Source organism: Macrobrachium nipponense, chromosome 41 (assembly GCF_015104395.2).
Source record: "Macrobrachium nipponense isolate FS-2020 chromosome 41, ASM1510439v2, whole genome shotgun sequence".
Classification (NCBI taxonomy): Eukaryota; Metazoa; Arthropoda; class Malacostraca; order Decapoda; family Palaemonidae; genus Macrobrachium; species Macrobrachium nipponense.
The window spans coordinates 3,559,426-3,578,328 of record NC_061102.1 but is presented as its reverse complement, the minus strand read 5'-3'; the positions used below and the strand labels follow the sequence as shown (position 1 = coordinate 3,578,328).

General features: G+C 36.0%; 1 protein-coding gene across 7 annotated transcripts in view; it reads left to right on the top strand.

Moving 5' to 3' along the window:
- The window catches only part of LOC135212436 (tensin-1-like), a 771,151-nt gene that overhangs the window by 679,195 nt on the left and 73,053 nt on the right, over nucleotides 1–18,903 (top strand). For 6 of the 7 annotated variants that reach the window (XM_064245807.1, XM_064245802.1, XM_064245806.1 and 3 more), the window contains one exon: nucleotides 16,095–16,142. The exons of the other annotated variant lie outside the window; for it this stretch is intronic. In XM_064245807.1, the coding sequence (XP_064101877.1) occupies nucleotides 16,095–16,142 (48 nt within the window). The remainder of the gene's footprint in view (nucleotides 1–16,094; nucleotides 16,143–18,903) is intronic. 7 annotated transcript variants of the gene reach the window in all.

Here is an 18,903-nt window from a genome sequence, read left to right as displayed (position 1 = left end):
GTGAAAAAAGAGCCGTTAAAATAGACTTGCTTTGCACGTGTGACAGAAAGTACTGGTGATTCTTTTTGCTGATCGTATTAATCTTTGTTTATTCCCTTCGTTAATTCCTTGAAATTCTAATGCTTCAGGCGTTCTGAGTGGCTTGACAGTTCTTTGGTTTATGACATTAAATTGTATGACTAGAGGCCTGTGTACTTGAGGTCATTCCATATGAAAATATTCGATGTTTTTTCACGTACATTAACGAGAATTCGTACTTGAATTCAGACACTATAAGTAAGATTTTAAACTGAGAGTTTTTACTAATTCCTTCATTGTTGTAAGCAAAAAGATGCACCGATTACTTTACTTGAGATTGTATGAATGCTCATTCCTTTATAGTAATATTACTTAGCTATAATTATAGTTTTTGATGGTATGTAAGTCAATAACTAATTGATAGTTTTTCAGATACTTATATCAGTAATGTAAAAATAACTTTATTATTTTTCATTACATGTTTTCAAATTTTCAGTTCAATGATTTTTTTTAGTGGACATACCATAACTGCCTGCTATCATTAGATGAATTCAGTAACTACATGGGAGTTTTTCAGATACATATATCAGTAATGTAAAAATAACTTTATTTTTCATTTCACATTTTTAAGTTTTCAGTTTATTGATTTCTTTTAGTGGACATACCATAACTGCCTGCCATCAGGTAGTTGATTGTTCCTGTAACCTACGCATGACTGGGAAACATGAAAGGAAAGTTAAAAAAATAAATAAATGAATAGAGTAAACAGAAGGGCTTTTATAAAAAAAAGAAGAGATAAATAGATAAATGAATAACTCTTCAAAATAAAACAAAAACCGTCGGTATCTCAAACCACTGCCAACGTAATTGGTTAGCAGAGATGTATCTTACGTTAAGATCAGCAGCCGTTTCCTTTGCTCTGTCAAGAAAGTAAATCCTCTTTATATTTCACGATTTTTTTCTAAGTTCTTCAGAGCTATTAAGGGACGTTTAGTCCTAGATGGGTTGGATGGCGTTATTTTTTTTCCTCCCTGCTGTTCCTCTCATAGAGAATTATAGAGATGTATCGTGGGAGAGTGGTGAGAATATGTAGTATGGGTGCTTCTTGTGAGAGATGAAGATTTTTTTTTTTTTTTTTTTTTTTTTTTTTTTTTTTTAGGGGTGGGGGGGGGGGGGGGGGGGGTAGGGGGTTGGGGTTGAAAGGGAAGATCTTGTAAGAATACGTGGGTCTTAAACTTGGTGTGTCATGTTTCGGTAACTGGTGTGTGGAATGGGCACAAAAAAATTTGAGGAGAAACAGCTGATGAACGATAGGTTTTTATACAGTAAGAGATAAATGTGAATGGAAAAGAGAAGTTGTAGGAGTGGCCTTATGTTATGTTGGTGATTGGTGATAGAGATGATAGTTATCAAAGGCTCAGTGAAAGAATATGAGAGTTTTTACCAGTGAAATGAAGAAGGCTAAATAGGAACTTCAGCAAGGACATGGCTCCGAGGATATATAGAAACCTGGTAAATGTTATCATTGCAGCTGGAAGCATGGAAGTTATTCCAGTTTCTATTGGAAATGAAAGGCTTTCATACTGGATGTCACCTCATAAATCCCAATGCTTTGGCCTTTGACCTAAATTCTTGTACTCAATTTAAGGTGCCTATAATACTTCGATACTACGATCAAGTTCCCTGCAATACTACGATACTACGATCCTCTTAACACTGTCAATATCAGTTTCAGAGCTGAATGACCTCATAAGTCCCAGTGATTGGCCTTTGGGCTGAATTCTGTATTCAATTCAAGGTACCTATACGATACTACGGTACTCTCAACACTGTCAATTTCAGTTTCAGAGCTGAATGACCGCATAGGTCCCAATGCTTGGCTTTTGGCTTAAATTCTGTATTCAATTCAAGGTGCCTACGATGCTACGATACTCTTAACGGTTTCCTCGTGGGATCGTCACGGATGAGTGATCGTCCAGATCGTTCCCTTATCGCTTGATTTCAAATCTCCTCCCGTGAAGCCTCGTCCTCTGTGAAGCTTACTGATGAGGAGCCTCGTTTAAAACCATCGAACTGCAGACGACCAGATGTGGATAACGAGATCGTAAGCTCCAAGTTCGCTTTTGATTCGCGAACAAAAAGAAAAAGGTTTAATATATGCGGAGGGAGTTAAAAAAAATGCTCTATATATACATAGCCATTTGAGGGTACATTGCATCGCTTGGAACGAATCACTAACCCAGTGACAGGTTTAAAGAGATTTACTAAACGGTCTCAAAGGAGGTTTTCACTCGTGGAAATAGAGAGAGAGAGAGAGAGAGAGAGAGAGAGAGAGAGAAATGGGATCATTATGTGTCTCGAGAAGGATGTTTTAATAGCACACAGAGCTTCTCTCTTGGCGGGAATGGACGAGTTCATTAAATGAATGGAAAATAAGTTTGCTTTCTTAATTGAATGCTTGTAGGGGAGGAGGAGAAACGCCCCACCCTCTACTAACCAAACCCTCCCCCTTCTCCACCTTCACCCCACCCCCCAGTCATCTGTTTGTAGGAAGCGCGTATTGATATATATATATATATTATATATGCATGTAGGTAATACGTATATCCTCTAGTGATAGCCTTGTGGGCTAAAAAGTGGGGTAAAAAGCTTCACTGTACGTCCTGAATTCTTGGTTCTATGGTTCGCGCCCATGAGCCGACGAATTTCTTATCAACTACAAAAATTCCCCTTCGGTTAACATATACGAAAATATATCAATTCCGAGGGAGAACGAATTAGATATTAATGGACATTCGTAGCTTCATAAGTACATTTGTATATAGACCTTTAATTCCTTTTCAAATCGTGACACTTCAAGTACATTAAAAAGCCAAAACACGACTCGGATGTGATTGTAAGTTGCCATCAAGTGCCACACGTGATAACGGGAGGACAGGTGGCGCTGACAAAACCACCTACTGAGCCAGCTGGTGGTCATTGGAGTCTGACTAATAACCCCTCCTTCCCACAGGTGACACGCCCGTGACGTAATGTTACCTTATTTCTTGTCACTTTTCATTCGGGGCGAAAACTCTCTCTCTCTCTCTCTCTCTCCCGGGGAGCGAAAAAAAGTTCCGTTGCCATATTTGTGGGGGAGGGGGCGGGCTCTCGTGACTCGAGTTTATTTTTGTGGGTGTGTGTGTGTGTGTGTGGGACGGTTGGTTGTGTGTTTTGCAGTTTTGTTTTTGGAGGGCTTTTTTTTATTTTTATTTATTTATTTATGGCTTTTGGAGTATTTCTGTTTTTATTTTTGTGGGAGTATGTATTTGGGCAGCATTTAAAATAATAACGGCTCGTGTTCACGTACATATGGTTAAATATGTATATAGTATATATATATATATATAATATATATATATATATTATATATTATCTGTATATATATATATGTGTGTGTGTGTCTGTATATATGTTAAATATATTTATACAAATATATATATATATATATAATATATATGTGTGTGTGTGTGTGTGTGTATATATATATATATATATATATATATATATATATATATATATATATATACACGTATATATATGTGTGGTGTGTGCTTTCCATTGCTTAATTCCTGGCTAAAGCTGGACAAATTTTAACCTTACATATTTCTTTTGACCTGTACGTCTTTGGTGTATTGGACCCAGATGATTAATTACACAGACCATCATTAGACTCTTCTTGTGACCAAATAGGAATCATACCGTGAGTGAACATTCGCTTCAGTTTTATTTGCATACCCCTTCACACTTGTCTTCCGAGCTAGTATTTCTTTTAATCTTGCTCTTTCCTATACTCTTGTCGTGGGGACGGCAAGTCTTGTAGTGTAAGTAAGAGTGGCTCGCAACCTCACTCCTTCTGCAGGTAAAAAAAAAACGTAGATTGACGGACGGGTGTCGCTGTCAAGTCACAAAAATGGGTAAACGGAAAGTGTCTTGACATGATTATTATTATTATATTGTTTTATTATTATTATTTATTATTATTATTATTATTATTTTATATATATGCATTAAAGTAAAATGCGTTCCCGTTGAAATATCAATCGCCCCTCACATTTCCAAGTTCCACTAACCTTTAGAAAATGCGACGTAATTGTTAATCTCTTATTATTATATTATATTATTATTATTATTATTATTATTATTATTTTATGATTTATGCATTAAAATAAAATGCGTTCTCGTTGAAATATCAGTCACCTTTCACCTTTCCAAGTTCTATTAAACCTTTAGAAAAGGTGAGGTCATTATAATTAAGCTTATCAATCTCTCATTTTAGCCCGAGAAGGACCATGGAGTCCCTCCCTCTCCCCCCTCACCTCCCACCCTCACCCCCCCCTCCGGCTTGGGTTATGTAAGCTCTCCTCGTAAATAATAATAATAGAGCATAGGATGAAAAACGAACCTCGGGGAGGTGGTGGTGGTGGTGGGGTGTGGGGGAGGGGGGTATGGGAAACTCCCGGAAGCGATCATTTCCGGGGTTGCTGTGGAAAACGTAAAAGGATGCTTTTGGTTACCTTTAGGGGGGGTGAGGGGAAGAGGATGGCTTAGGATTGGCGCGTTAGGATTCGAGAGTCGGAGGTTGAGTGAAGGAGAGAGAGAGAGAGAGATAGAGAGAGAGCGCGGATAGACATGTATAAAGAATACTGATAAACAGAATCGAAATAAACTCCGGATGGACAGAGAATAATAATAATAAAAAAAAAATGTCCGGATAGACAGAGAATTAAAAAAAAAAAAAGTCCGGTTAGGGGACAAAGAATAACAAAAAAGTCCGGATAGACAGAATATAAGAAAAATTCCGGATAGACAGATATGTAAAAAAAATAAAAAAAGCCCGGATAGCATATATATATATAGATATATCTATATATATATATATATATATATATATATATATATGGATGTATGTATATATATATATATATATATATATATATATATTATAATATAATATATATATAAAGTCAGGATATGTCATACATTCGCTATAATATACCTCCGTTTCAGGTGCTACATCAGAATTATTCCCAGTAATGGTTAGTGTTGATTGATACCTGTTCGAGCTGCCCATCTTTTATTATTCACGTTGCCTACGAAACAAAACACCAGCTCGAGACCGGATAAACCCTCTTATCTTGATAATTGTATACGTAAGATGCCTTTTTTTTTTATCATATCAGGAACCAGGATTTTGGAAGATCATAGACTTTAAGCCACATTTGAAGACGTCATCAAAAGATTGGCTCTGGGTGATTTGCAGCATATTTAGACATAATGTCCAAAATATTGGCTCTGGTGATCAGCATTTTTAGATAATATTCAAAAGATTTTCTCTGGATGATCAGCATTTTTAGACATAATATCCAAAAGATTGGCTCTGGGTGATCAGCATTTTTAGACATAAGATCCAAAAGATTGGCTCTGGGTGATCAGCATTTTTAGACATAATATCCAAAAGATTGGCTGTGGGTGATCAGCATTTTTAGACAATATCCAAAAGATTGGTTCTGGATGATCAGCATTTTTAGACATAATATCCAAAAAATTGGATCTGGGTGATCAGCATTTTTAGACATAATATCCAAAAGATTGGCTCTGGGTGATCAGCAGCATTTTTAGACATAATATCCAAAAGATTGGCTCTGGGTGATCAGCATTTTAAGACGTATTCAAAAGATTGGATCTGGGTGATCAGCATTTTTTAGACAATATCCAAAAGATTGGCTCTGGGTGATCAGCAGCATTTTTAGACATAATGTCCAAAAGATTAGCTCTGGGTGATCAGCATTTTAAGACGTAATCAAAAGATTGGTTCTGGGTGAGTCTCCGTGTGAGAGATTGTGTAAGTCTCTGTACTGTCTTTTTCCTTTGCTGTGTTGATATCGTAAGTTGTTTCTTCTGCGTACTGGATCGGCGTTGGTGTTGTTTTGCTGTTGTTTAGAATGTTTGCCCCGTGAAACTCGCAAAATCAATAGTCCGAGGCTCTCCAGTGTTGTTGTATGTAGAATCGTCGAATTTATGTTGTTGGTGTAACGCATTCCGATTGAGTTTTAAGTTGTGTAAGATGCTGACTTGGTATGCCATTACTCTGTGTAGATGTTGGAGGGGTCTAATATATTGATGGTAAAGTTGCTAGCTTAAAATAAAAAAAAATAAGAAAAACATGGTTTTTGTGATTTTGCTATAAAAGATAAAACACACACACACACATTTGGGATTGGTATTCCATTATTCCGTGCAGATGTTGTAGGGGTCTAATGAACTGAAGGTAAAGTTGCTTTGCTTTAAAAAAATAAATAAATAAAAACATGGTTTTTGTGATTTTGCTGAGAAAAAAAATTATATATCTATATATATATTATATAATAATATATATAATATATATGTATATATAATATATATATATCATCATAGGGATGAGTATGCCATTAATCTGTGCGGATGTTGTAGGGGTCTACAACATCCGCAAAGTTTACTTTGCTAAGAAGAAGAAGAAGAAAAAAAATGGTTTTTGTGATTTTGCTAAAATGATCTATAAAAAAAAAAAAAAAAACTCATTGGGAAGAAGTTGCTTGGTTTGGCGAAAGTCTTCTTTTGTGTCTGTGCGAGCTGTTTAAACGACACAAACACGTGTGTCTGTGTGTGTCTATGTCTGCTGTGTATACACAAAAACACACCAGTGCCGCTCTTTCTCCTCTTATCATCCATTCCAAAATCTTATGATGGATGCATCGTGCTGATCATCCGCTTGGGAAAATGATCCGACGTCTTTTTTGAAACGAGTGTGGCCTCTGACATTTTTATGGAAGTCCCCTCCCCTCTCTCTCTCTCTCTCTCTCTCTCTCTCTCTCTCTCTCTCTCTCTCTCTAACACTCTCTTTGACTCCCAATATTTCGGGGGAATTTCGGAACCTGTATAATTATAGGCCATTCAAAAGTGGGCAGGTTGTAAAATCAGTTGGGTTGTCCCTTGTGGGACAAAGGATCGTCCTTTACTGAGGGAGAAGTTTTCTCTTAAGTTGGTCTCTTAGAGACGATTAGAGTATCTTAAGAAATTCCTGAAATTTTTTTGACAGTCAGATTCTAAGTTAATACTTTAGGGAATTTTAATGTCTTCTGTTTCATAGTTTAATGAAGATATCGCTTCGTATTTTTTTTTTCATTTTTAAAAAATTAATTTTGCTGCTTACCATAGATTTTTTATCGCTTTACTGCTGTTTTAATGATTTTGAAACTCTCTCTCTCTCTCTCTCTCTCTCTCTCTCTCTCTCTCTCTCTCTCTCTCTCTCTCTCTCTGTGAGATAATTTTCACTTCGTAGTTATCCTATCCCTCTCCTCGCAGGGTAATTATTAATTTTAAAATAATGTTTTGTCTCTCAGATATCAATTTTTACTCTCTCTCTCTCTCTCTCTCTCTCTCTCTCTCTCTCTCTCTCTCTCTCTCTCACTAAATGAGTACACTTTTATGCTCATTATTTCATGCATGATCCACAAACTTCGTGTTCATTAATATATACTCATAGCAAATCTTTTTAAACAAAAAAATAATTAAGAATTTAGATAAATTATCCAGTTCTCTGAATAATAGTTCGTATTATTTGTATATTTATCCAAAGCCGCATTGCATTTGCAGTTTATGATCAGGAAAAATTTAACCTTTGTTATTGATTATTTTATATTTTTAAAGCCACATTGCAATTTTTAGTTATAATCAGGAAAGACTGAACTTTTATTATTGATTATTTTATATTTTTAAAGCTACTCTGCAATTTTTAGTTCTGATCAGGAAAACCCAAACCATTATTATTGATTGTTTTATATTTTTAAAGCCACGTTGCAATTTTTAGTTATAATCAGGAGGAACCAAACCTTTTTTATTGATTATTTTATATTTTTAAAGCCACACATTGCAATTTTTAGTTATGATCAGGAAAAACCAAACATTTATTATTGATTATTTTATATTTTTAAAGCCGCATCACAACTTTTAGTTATGACCAGCAAAAACCAGAACTTTACTTTTGAAGACACGAACCACATAACTGACTACTACTGGCCTGGATTTAATCTTATTCACAAACGCATTATCAGCCTCTGATGTGGTCGTAAGGCCTGTGACTATTTTTACGATCGGTGCTCTTGCTTTCTTTAGGCCGTCATGTGTCAGTGGCTCTTCCAGACTTTCTATTCAGTGAGTCGCTGGGTTATAATATATACGCCTTGGAAAATGCGATCGTGTCTTCTCTGGTATAGATTAGGCGTCGTGGGGCGTGTAGGTCGTCCATGGTTTCGTAACACTTGATATTGGCCGCTGTTATTATGTAGGTGCGTCTCTCTCTCTCTCTCTCTCTCTCTCTCTCTCTCTCTCAAATCTGAGATATCTGGTACATAGTATTATCGTTCATGCTGAAGAAAAGAGCTCTCTCTCTCTCTCAACATATTTATGTGTACACATAAATGCCTGAGATATGTGGTACATTGCCATATGAATATCGTTACAACTGAAGAGAAAAAGTCTCTCTCTCTCTCTCTCTCTCTCTCTCTCTCTCTAACTTGTAATCATAAATGTCTAAGATGTAAATGCAGTACATATGATTATCTCTAAATATTGCAGAGAAAACAGGGTTTTGTGATGTAGTTTCATTCTAGTTCTCTAAAATATTTATTGTACATTGTACCCCGACACCTCTCTCTCTCTCTCTCTCTCTCTCTCTCTCTCTCTCTCTCTCTCTCTCTCTCTCTCCGGTGTGGTTTTTTTCCCTTAACATGATGGATGATCTGTGGCGAAAGCTCCCCTTCTCTTGATAACGCTTTTATGGCGTTGTTTACCGTGTTGATTGATGGAGGAGTGTTTTCTGGCGTTCCTTTTGAAGAAAGGAAAGAAATCTCTCCTCAGTTTTTGTCCGTGGTGTTGATAATGTATGTATGTTGTGTTTCAGCCCGTTTTCTTCTTGTTATGTTGGTACCGTACGTGTTCATTCCTTTCTACTTTTGTTGTGTTGGTACCGTACGTGTTCTTTCCGTTTTACTTCTACTTTTGTTATGTTGGTACCGTACTTGTTCATTCCATTTTACTTTTATTATGTTGGTACGGTACGTGTTCTTTTCTTTTTACTTTTATTATGTTGGTACCATACGTGTTCATTCCGTTCTACTTTTGTTATGTTGGTACCGTACTTGTTCATTCCGTTTTCTTCTTATTATGATGGTACCGTACGTGTCCATTCCGTTTTACTTTTATGTTGTTGGTACCGTACTTGTTCATTCCATTTTACTTTTATTATGTTGGTACAGTACGTGTTCATTCCGTTATACTTTTGTTATGTTGGTACCATTCGTGTTCATACCATTATACTTTTATTATGTTGGGTCCGTACGTGGTCATTCCACTTTACTTTTATTATGTTGATGCCGACGTGTTCATTCCGTTCTACTTTTATTATTATACAGTACATGCACACGTTTGTAATTGTAATACTACCAATACCCTTTTAAAATACGCTTGGCAAAAAGCCTTAGATCCAAAATGCAAGAAATATGAGGTCATTCTGAAGTCCGGTAGTAGGTTTTGAACCCGCATCATCCATTAATTATATATATATATAGTATATATACTATATATATATATATATATAATATATTAGCAAATACCACGGGAAAATGATAGCCAGGAGGTCAGTAGCGTCAAGCGCTTGGTACTAACCTTCTGCCTTTCATTTTCCTGTGGTATTCGCTTATATACTAAGCGTCAGTGACTCTGGTAGTTGTGACGCCGGATAACTCACAAAATCAATCAATCAATCAATCAATCGCTTATATACTGAGGTCACGTGCATATACTATTAAATCGCATAATATATATAGATATATATATATATATATATATATATATATTATATATATATGTGTGTGTGTGTGTGTGTGTGTGTGTGTGTGTGTGTGTGTGTTTGTTTGTTTGTTTGTTTGTAACATCTCGTTTAAAAATCGCATTGATTCCCTGGAATGCGAGAACAATCCCCACTTCGTCTTGTGGCTGTAAAATGGCATCCTTCAATGAGATAAGTCATGGGGCGTTAAGTCCATCCAGGCCGTAAGGAAACGGATTAGTTCCGACGGTTACAGCAGGTCCCAAACACCCTCCTTAGGGGCAAACAGGTTCCATAAAGTGCCCGATGCATCTCGAGGTATCTCGCTGTCAAGTTGACTCACCTGGGTATGAGAGGATCACCATCATTTTTGTAGTTCCTCTTCATTCCTGCTGAGTTTGTTGAACAGATTGCAAGGGATACAGAGATAAATATGTATTCACTTGGTTAGAGATATAGGTAGATAGCTAGTCAGTTGGTTAGATGGATAGTCATTCGGTTAGAGATGGAGGTAGAGAGCTAGTCAGTTGGTGAGATGGATAGTCATTCGGTTAGAGATTGGGGAGGTTTAGGCGAGCTTAGTCATGTTGTTTAGATGGATAGTCAGGTTGGTAGGGATATAGGTAGATAGTAGTCAGTTGGTTAGATGGATGGATTTGGAGTATTCTTTCAGTTGGTTAGAGATAGAGGTAGAAAGCTAGTCTTGTTGTTGATGGATTAGTCAGTTGGTTAGAGAATATAGAGGTAGTAAAGCCTTAGTTCAGTTGGTTAGATGGATAGTCAGTTGGGTTAGAAGGATTACGAGGTAGGAGCTAGTCGTTGGTTAGATGGAGTCAGTTTGGTTAGGATAATAGGTAGAATTTAGCAGTCATTAGTTAGATGGAATAAGTCAGTCGGCTTAGAGATGGAGGTTCGGTTAGTTGTTAGATGATAGTCAGTTGGTTAGAGATATTAGTCAGTTGGTTTAGATGATAGTCAGTTGGTTAGAGATTATAGGTAGATAAGCTAGTCAGTTTGGTTAGATGGATAGTCAGTTGGTTTAGAGATAGAGGTAGAAAGCTAGTCCATTGGTTAGAGATATTGAGATAGGAAAGCTAGTCAGTTGGTTAGATGGATAGTCAGTTGGTTAGAGATATAGGTAGAAAGCTAGTCAGTTGGTTAGATGGATAGTCAGTTGGTTAGAGATAGAGGTAGAAAGCTAGTCAGTTGGTTAGATGGATAGTCAGTTGGTTAGAGATAAAGGTAGAAAGCTAGTCAGTTGGTCAGAGATATAGGTAGATAGCTAGTCAGTTGGTTAGATGGATAGTCAGTTGGTTAGAGATATAAATGGATAATCAGTGAGTTAGAGGTAGAGATAAATGGATAATCAATTGGTTAGCGATATAGATAAATGGATAGTCAACTGGTTAGAGGTAGAGATAGATAGATAGATAGTCTGTTGGTTTCTTAAGACCCCATATATTTATTTCGATGTGCTTGCAAGTTCTAGCGTAAGAAAATGCTCTCAAATAGATATATATTATTTTTAGCGATATAATCAGGGGCATCTATGTGCGTTAGGCATTTGCTTCATAGAATAGAGCTTTGCGTATCCATTGGAAGTCGATAAGAAACAGATAGATAAAGAATTTGTGATAGATATTCTCTCCCAAGTTGCTCTTGGCACCAAGTCTGAGAAACAAGCGCTGGTTTGGAAGTCTATTCGAAGACATTTATTCGTTTATTTTCATTGAGTTTTCTCGTCGGTTGTTTACGAGTGTTTGGAGATATTTACGCGTTGACTTTAGCTTTTTTCTTCTACTTCTTCGCTGCTGCGTTCCGGGTCAATGTTTGACAGCGAATAGATTTAGTTTTTTCTATACTCGCCTTGTTGTTGTTTACGTGTATAGCGGACTTTGGTTAAGAGGCTTCGGGTCCTGATTTCCGCCCATCCGAAAAACTTTTGCTGCTATATTCTGTGGGTGATCTATCAAGGATGTTGTTGTTCTGCCATTCGCAAAAAAGGAGTCTCTCTCTCTCTCTCTCTCTCTCTCTCTCTCTCTCTCTCTCTCTCTCTCTCGAAGATATATTCCGAATACATTATATACGTTTTCATTATTTTTAATTCGTTACTCAAAACTATATTTTTCTTGCTCCTGTCAACGTACCTCTCTCTCTCTCTCTCTCTCTCTCTCTCTCTCTCTCTCGCTCTCGCTCTCAAAAGTCTTTCCCTTCATGTAGGAATATTTCGAAAACATACTTTTGTTGATATTACTAGCCCTTTTCAAAATTTTATATTTCTCTCTCTCTCTCTCTCTCTCTCTCTCTCTCTCTCTCTATGAACGTTATATGCATCTGTGCGGACGTGACGTCTCAGACTTCATCTTTAAGCCTCTCCTTGTTTACAGACCTGGATGCTTAAAGCAGACGTAATGCGGTGGGATATATATTCGGATATGAATTTCTGGTTAGTTGCGACGCATTCTGAAGGAGCAACTGCATTTGACGCACATTGTCTATATATACGTCTTGATGGATGTGTTTTCTCAGACTCGTCTTATACTCAGGAATCTCATCGCCTCTTCCTTTTGACGTTTCAGTATCGCCTTTGGGTTTTCTTCGTTAAAAAGAAAAAAAAAACTAGAGGTGCGATCACTTAAGGTTGTTTTACGTGTTGTATTTCATTGGTGTTTTAGCCATAACATACAGAATTGAATGCAGGTGGTTCGAAGATAGATTCAGCTTCTTTGACAGTGACAAGAGAGAGAGATGAGAGAGAGAGAGAGAAGAGAAGAAGAGGAAAAAGAAAGAAGAAGAGCGCTAACAAACTGAAATAATAACAGAAATGAAGAACAAAGAAAAATATTCCAATTTTAAGTATACAAACTATACAATAATGCAAATTACAATGTCCATTCGGAAAAATATCAATTACATGAGAGAGAAGAGAGAGAGACGAGGATGTTGATGATGACGAGAGGAGACAGATAGTGGTGGTAACATTGCATATTAACAGGAAGCTAAGAATAAAAATCATATAATTTTAAAGTAGTAGTAACAAAACTATAAAATAATGGAAAAAATTAACTGTAATTCGGAATTATCTTCAATGACGAGAGAGAGAGAGAGAGAGAGAGATGGGGGGGTGATGGAGTACATGATTAACAGGAGCAAGAAAGATATAATTTTGAGTAACAAACTATAAATAATGAAAATTAATTTATTCGGAATATATCTCTATGAGAGAGAGAGTGAGAGAGAGAGAGAGAGATAAGCCCAGTAGCCCATAAAAATTCTTGTTGAACTGCCAGAGATATTGAGTCCGACAGCAATGGACTTGTTGCTTGCCCAACAACCGGGCGATAAATATTCATATGTATATATATAGCAACAAGGTATGTGATTTCGCAATCTGAAAAGCATACACTCTTGACGTGACAGGGTGCATCGGTGACAGACGAAACGAATTATAATAGGTTGCAGGAGTGTGATGTGTGTGTGTGTGTGTGTGTGTGTGTGCTTCAGCAGAGGTGATGGAGAAGGAATGGGAGATTGTTATTTAGTAATGGAAATAGATTTGGAGTGTAATAGAAATTTTCCAAGTAACTAGAAGACAATTGCGGGCTGGTATTCAATCCACCCAAGCTACTTAGTAACCCACGGTGGGTAACGCCTTGGTTAATACCTTCCGCTCTTACCCAAACGCAATGTACTATAGTTGTCACTACTGAGGAGTACAAGCCGATGGTCCAAGCAAAGCCTTTTTTTCTTTTCACTGTACCTCCGTTCATATTCTCTTTCTCCCATCATACTTTCCCCAACCCTCTCCTAACGATAGATTCGAGGTTTTAACTTCCGTTTCAGCGCTGAATGACTTCGTAGATCCCAGCGCTTGGCCGCTGTCCCTAACTCTGCATTCAATCTATGAGACCACACGTCTAGTCTTCATTTAATCCTTTCCGTGTTTCTCTTTACTTCCTCTTCCTTCTTCGTAATGGACACCTTAATATCCTTTGGAAGCTTGAATTTTAAGTCAGTGGCCCCTGTGGTGGGTTTGTTCCGTATGAATGGGGTTCCTCTGCTGATTAATAATAATAATAATAATAATAATAATAATAATAATAATAATATTGTACAGTGGGGCTGAAAGTCTCTCTTTGTCTTTGTAACCCTCTACATAAATATTTTTAACAATACTATGGCATTTAATAATCAATATTATAGCCTCTTTCAGAGGTTCCTTGGTTCAATAATAATAATAGTAATAAGAATAATACATAACTATTTGTAACACTACTGTGGCTTTTAATAAAACAACAACAACAATAATAATAATAATAATAATAATAATATAATAATAATATAATATTAACTAATAATAATAATAATAACAATAACTAATAATAATAATATAATAATAACGTTTTTCACTGCTTGGTTTGGTCAGCCTCCCTCCACGTCCCATAGCAGAGGGAAGCCTATCAGATCTCGTTCAGTGATCAGCCTGCCTCTAGTTCCAGGAATCCTGGAGCCCTGGAATGTGGTTGTGGTGGTGGTGGATGAGATTAGTCCACTTCGATTTTATCACGGTTTCGTCTGCTGGGGGGAGGATGGGGGGGGGGGAGGTTTTGACGTGAGGGATCATCGGTTTAATTATTTATTTATTTATTTTTTATTTGTTCTGCTCCGTTGTCGGAGATGAAAAGATCATGTTATGTTTTCTGTGTTTTGTTTTGCTTTCTTCTTTTTATTTTAGTTTTTTTTTTCGTTGCGTTGTTTTTGAAGTTTGTGCGTTATCTCGTATTTTTATTTTTTTAGTCTTTGGGAAAGTTGCTCAACTCTCTCTCTCTCTCTCTCTCTCTCTCTCTCTCTCTTGGTCGTTTTTTATTCTTATTTTTTTGTGAAAGTAGATGTTTCTCTCTCTGTCTCTGGGTTTTGGTCGTTTATTATTTTTATTTTTTATTGAAATTGCTCGCCTCTCTCTCTCTCTCTCTCTCTCTCTCTCTCTCTCTCTCTCTCTCTCTCTCTCGTCATTATCTGTCTCGTCCTCTTTACCGAGCCTGGTAAACAAAAGTTTTTCACTTCCTTGGGTCCAAGAGCGAATCATGGTCTCATAAGCCTTTTCTCTCTGGTGTTTGTGTGTGTGTGTGTGTGGTGTGTAAGTAGCAGATCTAAATATGCACTGACTTGAATCATATCCTTTGGGCAAGTAAGAAGTGGCCTGTCTGAAGACTGTTTGAGACCTAACGTCAATATTTGAATCACTGGTGTGCACAGTGACATCTTGAATATATATACACCTCTTTCGTAACCTGGTATAGGTTTTAATAAAATTGAAATCTTTCCGTCGAGAGATGATTTATTCTCAGGATCTTAATTTTTTGGTACTTCTTTAATTCCGTTCTTACCTGTTTTTTTTTTTTTTTTTTTCATTTTATATTTTTTTAATCGTGATTCTTTTCAAAACGAATTTTCTTTTCCAAAACCGAAATTGTTACTTTTCAAAATACAATGAATTTTTTTTTATTATTGTTCGAGTTCTTCTCCTCTGTTTCTACCCTACCCTGAGTTTTTTTTTTTTTTTTTTTTTTACTTAAAATCCCCATGTAAACTAACTTTTCCCAGATTTCACTGCAAATTTTCATTTTTCTTTCCTTAATTTCCTCGAAAATTGTAAATTCATCACCTAAATTTCTTTGTAAACTGTAAAATCATGCAAGCTGTAGTGTTGTACTTAAATTCCAAGCTGACGGTAATTTTTCTTACCTAAATTTCCATATAGATTGTAATTTTTCTTACCTTAAATTCCAAACTGATTTTAATTTTTCTTACCTTAAATTCCATATAGATTGTAATTTTTCTTATCTTAATTTCCATTTAGATTGTAATTTTTCGCACCTTAATTTCCATATAGATTTTAATTTTGCTCACCTTAATTTACATGTAAACTGTAGTTCTTCTTACCTTAATTTATTTTTACTTGATCTCCTTTGTGATTGTAATTTTTCTTACTTAAATTATCATGCAAGTTGTAATTATTGTTAACTTGATTTACATGTAAATGGTAATTATTGTTATCTTGATTTACATGTAAATTGTAGTAAATATTGTAAGCTGTAATTCTTGTAAGTTGTTATTTTTCTTACCTGAATTTTGACGTGATTCGTAATTCATTTTTTTTCATTTCCAGGTATGTCCCATGAGAGTCGTTCTTTCCCCTTCAACAAATGTTCCAAAAGTAAGTCTTTGGCAAGATAGATTTTTTTTTGGGGGGGTACCCCGTTCAGATTACTATTTATACTAAATTATTACATCCTTTCGGATTTATAAATGTGTATGTCAAGTTGGTTTGTGCGTGTATATATATATATATATGATATATATATATATATATATATATATATATATATATATATATATATATATATATATATATATATAATATATATAATTTATCCTCGACAACGTATACGAAGCGACACAACTCTTCAGAGGAGAAATATAATGAGACACTTCTGTGTTGAATACTGAGTAGTATTTCTCGCATACCGAAGTATAATGCAACGTGTTTCCTTTTCATCCTAGTACCATGAAGAGCTTGCATATTAATACTGTTTTTTAAAAGGAGGGAGGCGGTTATTGTAATTAAAAGCCTCTAGAAACATTCATGAATCCGTTGGTATCTTTTTTCATTTTATTATAAATGTCTTTGTCTTTCGTAGCCATGCTGGATGTTATGAAATTCGTAACGCCCTTGTCACGGGCTGTCGAATGATTTAGCAATCTCTCTCTCTCTCTCTCTCTCTCTCTCTCTCTCTCTCTCTCTCTCTCTCTCTGTATTTCCTTTAACCGTCTGTTTCTTCTTCCAAAAGACACCATACTCATTGGAAGAATAATCAAGACTCTCTCTCTCTCTCTCTTTCCTTTAACCACTGTTTCTTCTTCTAAAAGACACCATACTCATTGGAAGAATAATCAAGATATTCTCTCTCTCTCTCTCTCTCTCTCTCTCTCTCTCTCTTCTCTCTCTCTCTAAAAGTATCCAATTGTCCGTGCATGTATCGAACGTCAATGAAAACTGCCCAGAAGACGGGTACGTGTGGCATGTTCGGGGCTCTTTGTCATGCAAAGTCATACCCCAGTGTCTGTTCGTATGCAAAAGCCCGGTGGTCCAGATGGCTGGGATATAATATTATTATCATCTCTCGCTGATCGGGTTACAACCAGCCTTCAAAATGTGGGTGACGAATGTGGTGTCCTTTAGTAGTTGCTTTGGGTGGGAGGGCGGTCTGCTCGAATGTGTGTGTGTGTATGTACGAAGGGCGAGATGTAAAAATAAGCATGTGTGCAATTCGTGCATCTACGCTGTTTTACGTTTTTGCTTCTATGTTTAAGTATATGCGCTTTTTATTTCCTGTTTTGTTTGTTTTACCATTTTAAAGCATACTTATTTCCTGAAAAGGATATTTGGTAACCGCTGTAAAAAGCACCAATATATATATATATATATATATATATATATATATATTATATATATATATATATATATATATATATATATATAAATATGTTGTAGGAAGCCCACTAAAATTTGGAAAAAGTTGAAAGTTGAAATTTTAGTTGGCTTCCTACAACATAATATTCTAGTACACGTACACAGTGTTTAACGCTATATATATATAGATTTAATATATAATATATATATATAATATATATATATATATCAATAGAGGGATCCACAGTAATACCTTGTTTATCTAGATATAATATGTTTATACAAAGCTTAAAGCTTTCGTCCATCCTCCTGTGGACTTGATCACTAAGCAAATGACTTGCTTAGTGATCAAGTCCACAGGAGGATGGACGAAAGCTTTAAGCTTTGTATACATATATATATAAACAAGGATATACTGATCCCTCTATTGATCTTAGAAGCACGATACAGTGTTTTTATATTGATATATATATATATATATATATATATATATATTATGTATATATTATATTATATATATATAATATATATATATATATATATATATATATATATATATATATACCGTTGGTGTGACTACACTTTCATGGTTATAATTTTCCTTCGCATCTTGGATCTGCTATCAGAAATTTGCAATGCAGGACATTTTACCTTATTGATTAATTTTTAAAGTGAAATATCGAAAAACCTCTTAAGAAGATCCTCAGACTCTGTAAACTGGTAGGTACAGTGCTTTGTTAGTTAAGATATTCCGTTATAGGTTAATATTTTGAAGCTTATATCTTAAAATGGCTCGTTACTTTTACTTTTCAAAGGATTCACCTCGATTCTGTGTGTGAGAGAGAGAGAGAGAGAGAGAGAGAGAGAGAGTCTCACAAACGTATGTGTAAATGTACTGTCCTCATTCTTGTAAGGAAAACGTTGCCCTTGAAAGCGACGGGGGTTAGAGAGAGAGAGAGAGAGAGAGAGAGAGAGAGAGAGAGAGAGAGAGAGAGAGAGAGTCAGTCATTCCCTTGTCCTGTCAAGAGTTCGGACTTTCACCTACTCGTTCTCCTTGGAGGAAACGAATCTCCCCGGTGTTCGGCTTCTTCTCAGGGTCTAGGGCCTAAAGGGACACTCTTTGTGCCTAAGACCTTTCTTCCTCTTGTAAGGAGGAGACGCCTTTGACAGATGTCAGTCTGAGATCTCGCCTCTCTTGTGTCTCTTTACAAGGTTGTCGTGTTTGCTGAATGTTCGAAGTTGAGTAGATTTGTATATATCAGTATTTTACCTTCTTTTGAAACCTTTCGACCTTGTTTGACCCGAGTTTTGACCTTCTTTGAAACCTTTCGACCTTGATTGACCCGTTTTCTGACCTTCTTTGAAACCCTTCGACCTTGATTGGCCTCAATTCTGACTTTCTTTGAAACCTTTCGACCTTAATTGACTTCAATACTGACCTTCCTTGAAACCATTCGACCTTAATTGACCCGAGTTCTGACTTTCTTTGAAACCTTTCCTCCTT